This window comes from Mus caroli, chromosome 17, assembly GCF_900094665.2.
Source record: "Mus caroli chromosome 17, CAROLI_EIJ_v1.1, whole genome shotgun sequence".
NCBI lineage: Eukaryota > Metazoa > Chordata > Mammalia > Rodentia > Muridae > Mus > Mus caroli.
The window spans coordinates 54,009,225-54,016,657 of NC_034586.1; the positions used below are offsets into that span (position 1 = coordinate 54,009,225).

Here is a 7,433-nt window from a genome sequence, read left to right on the forward strand (position 1 = left end):
TCTTACCGGTTGGAACATCTTCTGGATATATGCCCAGGAGTCTGTTTTCCTTCTAAGAAGGACTGAAGAACCCACATTTTAGTCTTCCTTCTTGATCTTCATGTAGTCTGTGAATTGTATCTTCAGTATTTGGAGCTTTCAGTCTACTATCTTCTTATCAGTGAGTGCATACCATGTGTGTTCTTTTGTGTTTGGGTTGCCTTACTCAGGATGGTATTTTCTAGTTCCATCCATTTGCCTCAGAATTTCATGAATTCATCATTTTTAATAGCTAAGTAGTATTCCATTGTGTAAATGTACCACATTTTCTGTGTCCATTCCTCTGTTTAAGGACATCTGGGTTGTTTCCAGCTTTTGGCTTTTTAAAACATGGCTGTTATGAACATAGTGGAGCATGTGTCCTTATTACACATTGGAGCATCTTTTGGGTATATGCCCAGGAGTGGTATATCTGGGTCCTCAGGTAGTACTATGTCCAATTTTCTGAGGAACTGGCAAACTGACTTACAGAGTGGTTGTAGCAGCTTGCAATCCCACCAGCAGTGGAGGAGTGCTCCTCTTTCTCTACATCCTCGAGCAGTCATGTATTAATAGTTGATTTCATTTGGCTGAAAACTCTACTAAAACACCCAGTTTCCATAGTGACACTTGGGCTTCCTCATAACATGGTTCCTGTTTTTTAAAAAATGTGTTTCTAAAAGGAAGAATGGATCATATGCCAGGTGTTTGAATCTGGGGTTAGAGAACTCAGAACATCACTAATACCTCATCCTGTTGGTTACAGTCAAGAACCAACCTAGATTTCAAAGTGTGTGTGTGTGTTTGTGTGTGTGTGAATCTGTATGTCATTTGGTTAGTTTTGATTGTTAGCCTGACACAATCTAGAATCATCTTGGAAGAACATCTCAATGAGGAATTGCTCATGTCAGTTTGATCTGTGGGTATGTGTTCTAGTTCCAATCTGTTGCTGTGACAAACACCATGACCAAGAGCAACTTTGAGAAGAAAAGTTTCATTTGGCGTATACTTCCAGGTCACAGGTGATCACTGAGGAAACTCAGGGCAGGAGATCATGTCAGAAACCTGGAGGCAGATACTATGGGAAAATGTTTCTTGCTAGCTTATTTTCAGGTTTGCTCACAGGCTTATGCTGAGATATCTTTCTTATACAATTGAGAACCACATACCCAGGGAATGGTCCAGCTCACAGTAGGCTTGGTGCCATCAATTAAGACAATGAAAACAATTTCTCATGGACATGTCTCCAGTTGGTGGGGGCTCTCCTGGGAATCATTCCACGTCAAGGTATTTTTTAAAATCATAACAACAGAGGTGAAACTAGGGAGCTGGCTTCCGGGGAGGTGGGGGGGTTGAACTGAGGTCCTTATGCTCACACCACAAGCTCTTTTCCCACTGAGCCATTACTCCAAACCTCATGCTCATTCTCCACTGTGCAGATATCGATGAGTGTGATGACACATGCCCTTTCAACTCATCATGTACCAACACTATTGGGAGCTACTTCTGCACTTGCCACCCTGGCTTTGCATCAAGCAATGGACAGCTGCATTTCAAAGACCTAGACGTGACATGTGAAGGTGAGCAGAGGATTTCCCAGATGGCTTGGGGTGTGCATTTCTCCCTGTTCCTCTGAATTTCTTTATGTATTTGATTTTTATTGCAGATATTGATGAGTGCACCCAAGATCCATTACAATGTGGACTGAATTCTGTCTGCACCAATGTACCAGGCTCCTACATCTGTGGCTGCCTTCCTGACTTTCAAATGGATCCAGAAGGACATGGAAACTTCAACTGCAAAAGTAATGTCTTAGTGCATTGGCAAGGGGAGCTGTGTTTTTGATTTGCTCATAAAACTTTTTTTTCCCAATAACTAAGTTCTCTAACTTACTTTCATTTCATGTATGCAGTATCTTGCCGCCTTTTACTCCTTTACTGATTCATTGCTGCACTCAATAGTAGGTTATTGAGTGGGTTTTGGATCAACTTTTTCTTTTTTTTTTCTTTGCAGACAGGGTCTTATGTGGTACAGGTTAGTCTCAAACTCACTGCTAGCCTTGAACAACATTCCTCATTTCTCTAATTTACCAACTGCTGGCATCATAAGTGTACAGGACCATACCCAGCTTGAAGTACAGAATTGAAAGAGTGGAGACACACTGTCACAGTTACAGTATGTGAAAAGGTCCTGATAATTCACACAGAGTGAGACACTTTAGATGTGTCTTTAACCATGACTGGAGTTCAGGCTCTTTGACACTTTGGTGTCTTATGAAAACATTTAGTTTTTTTTCTCTAAAGAACAATAAAATATTAAAAATTTTATTTGGTTTTCAAAACAGGATTTTACTATATACCTTTGTCTGTCCTGGAACTTACTCTGCAGACCAGGCTGGCCTTGAACTCAGAGATCTACCTGCCTCTGCCTCCCAAGTGCTGGGATTAAAAGTGGGCACTATGACTGCTTGGCCTAAAAAATTTGAGTAATAGATTTTAAAATTTACAGTCCTGAGTATAAATATGGTTGGGAGAGGAGCTCATAGCCTCTCCTTGCTAAGGGGCAGTAATAGCTTCTCAGGGGCCACTTTTCTCCAAGGGTGTGGCCCTATGTATTAGTGTTTCTATGATGAAACACCTTGTCTAAGGCAGCTTTTAGAAAAAAAGAGTTTATTTGAACTTATGGTTCCAGGGGGTTAGAGTTCATGATGCTGGAGTGTGACTAAGATGCTCAATGCCAATTTCTGGGTTTCATATGTATGGGCATAAATAATATTACATACATGAGCATGCTCATATACATGTATACCACACTCATATAAACTAAATTCTAAAACAGAATGTATGTATCCTGAATGGCTGCAGTGAAACACAGCAACAACAGAATTTATCTAAGATCCTTCCCCACACAGAGGTGAGAATGTCACCAGTGCCATTCTGTCCTCTACACACTCCTTCCATCCTCCATTTTTTCTGTCTTCTCCTCACAAAGAACTATCTATAAATATGTATTTATTATGCCTTTTACTTCCTACCTTTCATTTTTTTATTCATGTTGCCTAGCATAGGTATAAAGGCCATGCCAGTTGGCTCTGAGGAAACCCTGAAAAGAATATTATTCAGATGTAATCCCTCTTCTCTCCATTCTCTCTCTTTCTTCCTTTTCTCTCCACCTCTTTTTGCTTATCCCCTTCCTCCCCTTTCCTCCTTTCCTCTTGTCTTCTTGTTTTTCTTCTTCCTCTGCCTTTCCCCCTCTCCTCCTCCCTTCTCCTCCACTATCTTCTTATCCTCTGTTCCTTCTTCTCCTCTTCCCCTCTTCTTTCCTCCTCTCTCATTTCCCTTCACCCTCTCCATCTTCCCATCTCTTCCAATTCCCTCCTTCCCTCTTCAATGCTTCCCTTTTCCTGTATTTTCTTTTTCCTAATAGTCCCCCCTCTACTCTCATATTTCATGTGTTTTGTTGCCCCATAAAACCCATTCTTTAGATCCCTCCAGTGTCCTGTTTTCTCTCGCACTTACATCCATTTAAATATATTTAACCTCAGTATATTTTCCAGTTTTACTTTCTTAAAAATGAGTTTCAGATGGCTGAATAATATTCCATTGTGTATAAGTACCACATTACTTATCCAGTTACCTGTTTGTGAACATCCAGGCTGATATCACTTTCTGGTTATACTGTTCTACTTGAAAAAAAAAATCATTGTGCCTTCAGACATTCACCAGCTTGCTTACCTTTCTTTGTCTTAGAGTTTTGTATCACTGATATCTTAGTTTTTGTCAATGTAAAAAAAATGCCCTGAGAAATGCAACTCAAGGGGAAAGGGTTTATTCTGGCCATGGTTCAAGAGAGTAGTAGTTCATTATGCTGTGGAATTTGAGGCAGCGTGTCACATCAAACCCACAGGCAGGAGCAGAGAGTGATGAATGTTGCTGCTAGAGCTGCTCAGTTTTCCCATTCTGTGCAGTCCAGGGTTTCCTGACCAGGATATGGTCCTGTTCACAATTAAGAGGTGTCTTCACATACCAATGAATGTAATCTAGATGATCCCTATAGACATGCCCAGAAGCCCACCTCCCAGGTGAAACAGGATACAGATGAGATGAGAGTTGACAGGAGTAGTCATTGTAGCACTGGACATTCCGTCCCCTCTCACTCCCTTTAAACCCTTGCCATGATCTTGGAGCTTCTTACGCTTGGTGTGTAGTGCAGTTTGCTCTCAGTCACTTCTGTTTATTATGGCTGAGGTCAGATGTTATGTATAAAGAGCACAGAATCAGTTTTGTCTAGTTGTCAGTCACACCTCACTGTGCTGAACATTTTCCATGAATGATTTTTCTTCCTTCCAGGGATCCTCTTCAAGTGTAAGGAAGACTTGATACCCCAAAGTGAGCAGATACAGCAATGCCAAGCAGTGCAGGGCAGGGATCTTGGTTATGTAAGTTTTTAAAAAAATTATCTTTCTTTATTCTTGAGAGTTTCATCCATATGTACAACAAACTATGATAATATTCATCCCTACTTTTCCCTAACTCCCCAACATCTTTCAATCCATCTCCCTTCCAATTCTGTGTTTTTTTTAATTGATGATATACTAAGTTCATCAGGGGTGCCATACATGCATTGGTGTGGGGCATCCACTGGAGCATGAGACTCTATCAGTCACCATAGCATCAAGAAAGAATGATTCTCTGTGTCCCAGAAGCTCTCACTGCAGAGAGCTTCTCAGTGAGAGAGGAGCTGGAGAGCATCTTCTCAGTCTATTCCTAGAATCTTGGCTGGTTTGGTCTTGTGTAGTTACCCACAGCTTCTGTGTGTTCATAAATGCTATCACCATGTCATATCCAGAAGACAGCATCTCACTGCTTCCTTCTCTATCCTTCTACTCTTATATTCTTCCTGCCTCCTTATCTGCTATGGTTCCTGAACCTTGGTATGTGTGTGGCTTTGATAGAGATACCCCTGTAGGACTTGGTGAATATTCTTATTGAATATGTCAGTGTTGTACATTCTTAGTTATTGATGTTTTCCAAGAGGCTACTTAGGATAAATATTGCTTCATCAATCTTAATAAAATAAATGCAATAGTAAAATAGCACAACCCATAGTAGCTGTATTGTTATGCTAGGCTCCTGTCTGCAAGCATAACAGAATATCATTAATAGTGTTAGGGATTGGTGCTTGCCATTGCCATTTGTGATTACATGGGTTTCAGGTTGGGCTGGTTATTGATTGGCTATTACCTCAATCTCTGCTCCAACCTTGTCCCTGCATTTCTTTTAGACAGGACAAATTTTGGGTTGAAAGTTTTGTGGGTGGGTTGGTGTTCTTGTCTCTCCACTGGGGGTCCTGCCTGGCTACAGAAGGTAGTCCCTTCAGGTTCTATACTCCCACTGTTAGGCATCTTGGCTAATGTCACTGCATTGACTCCTGGGACCCTCCCTCATCTCAGGTCTCTGAGACTTCCTAAAAATTTCCCCACCTCTGGCAGCTGCCAATTTTTGTGCATTCTCCTGGTCCTCTGGGACTCTCTCCCGACTCTCCCCACACCTGATCCTGTCTCCTTATTCTCCTACCCCTTTCCACTCCCACCCAATTTCTCCATCCCTATGCATCTTATAACTATGTTGTTCTTTCTAAGTATGATTCAAGCATTCACACTTGTGCCTTCTTTCTTGTTTAGCTTCTTTGGTCCTGTGGGGTGTATCATGGGTATTCTCTGCTTTATGGCTGATACCCACTTATCAGTGAGACCATACCATGCATGTCCTTTGGGTCTGGGTTACCTCACTCAGGATGTCATTATGGAAATGCAAATTAAAACAACTCAGCTTCCTCCTTACACCAACCAGAATGGCTTAAAAAACCCAAACAAAACAAAACAAAACAAAACAAAACTCATGGGACAGCACATGCTGGGGAAGATGTGGAGAAAGGGGAACACTCCTCCATTTCTGGTGGGATTAAAAACTTGTACAACCAATCTAAATAAATCTGGTGATTTCTCAGAAAATTGGAATAGTTATACCTTAAGACACAGCTATACCACTCCATTTCATTGGCCAACCATTTCACTGCTGAGTTTAAAGGAAAGTGCAAGAAGGACATCAGTGAGAACAGGAGCCATCTGCATGCTGCCTGTGAAGTGGCCAAGCATATTCTTCCTTCCATCACCCAAGCCAGTATTGAGATTGAGATTGAGGGAATTGACTTCAATACCTCCATTACCCATGCTCAAGTTGAAGAATTGAATGTTGATCTGTTCCATAGAACTCTGGATCCTGAAATAAAAGTTCTTCATGGTGCCAAATTGGATATGATACAGTTCCATGATATTGTCCTGGTGGGAGTCTGACCAGAATCCCCAAGATTCAGAAGCTTCTGCAAGACTTCTTCAATGGAAAAGAACTGAATAGGAGCATTAACCCTGATGAAGCTATTGATTATGATGCAGCTGTCCAGGCAGCCATTCTACCTGGAGACAAGTCTGAGAATATTCAGGATTTGCTGCTCTTTGATGTCACTTCTCTTTCTCTTGGTATTGAAAGGGATGGTGGAGTCATGGATGTTCTCATCAAGCATAATACCATCATTCCTACCAGGGAGACACACAAGTACTATAATGAATAGATAGATAGTGGGCACTGTTGTCTAGTCCCTGATTTTAATGGGGATTGCTTCAATTTTTTTCTCCATTTAGTTTGATGTTGGCTACTGGTTTTCAGTATATTGCTTTCACTATGTTTAGGTATGAGCCTTGAACTCCTAATCTTTCGAAGATTTTTAATATGAAGGAATGTTGTTGAATTTTGTCAAATGCTTTTCCAACATCTAATGAAATGATCACGTGGTTTTTCTTCTTTGAGTTTGTTTATGTAGTGGATTACATTGATGGATTTCCTTCTATTGAACCATCCCTGCATCCCTAGGATGAAGCCTACTTGTTTGGGGTGAATGATTGTTTTGATGTGTTCTTGGATTCAGTTGGCAAGAATTTTATTGAGTATTTTTGCATTGTTATTCATAAGGGAGATTGGTCTGAAGTTCTCTTTCTTTGTTGGGCCTTTGTGAGGTTTTTGGTATCAGTGTAACTGTGGCTTCATAGAATGAATTGGATAGTATTCCTTCTGTTTCTATTTTGTGGAATAGTTTGAAGAGTATTGGTATTAGGTATTCTTTGAAGGTCTGATAGAATTCTGCCCTAAACCCATCTGGTCCTGGGTGTGTGTTTGTTTGTTTGTTAGGAGACTATTAATGACTGCGTCTATTTCTTTAGAAATGATGGGACTGTTTATTTGGTTTATCTTATCCTGATTTAACTTTGGTATTTAGTATCTGTCTAGAAATTGTCCATTTCTTTTTTTTTTTTTTTTTTTTTTTTTTTTTTAAAGCTATCTCATTTTTTTTTTTTTTTT

The 7,433-nt window shown here is 40.5% G+C and overlaps 1 protein-coding gene across 1 annotated transcript in view; it reads left to right on the plus strand.

Moving 5' to 3' along the window:
* Adgre1 (adhesion G protein-coupled receptor E1) overlaps positions 1 to 7,433 on the plus strand; it is a 126,456-nt gene that overhangs the window by 52,808 nt on the left and 66,215 nt on the right. The window contains exons 9-11 of the mRNA XM_021186488.2: positions 1,458 to 1,598; positions 1,685 to 1,822; positions 4,368 to 4,456. Of these exons, the coding sequence (XP_021042147.2) occupies positions 1,458 to 1,598; positions 1,685 to 1,822; positions 4,368 to 4,456 (368 nt within the window). The remainder of the gene's footprint in view (positions 1 to 1,457; positions 1,599 to 1,684; positions 1,823 to 4,367; positions 4,457 to 7,433) is intronic.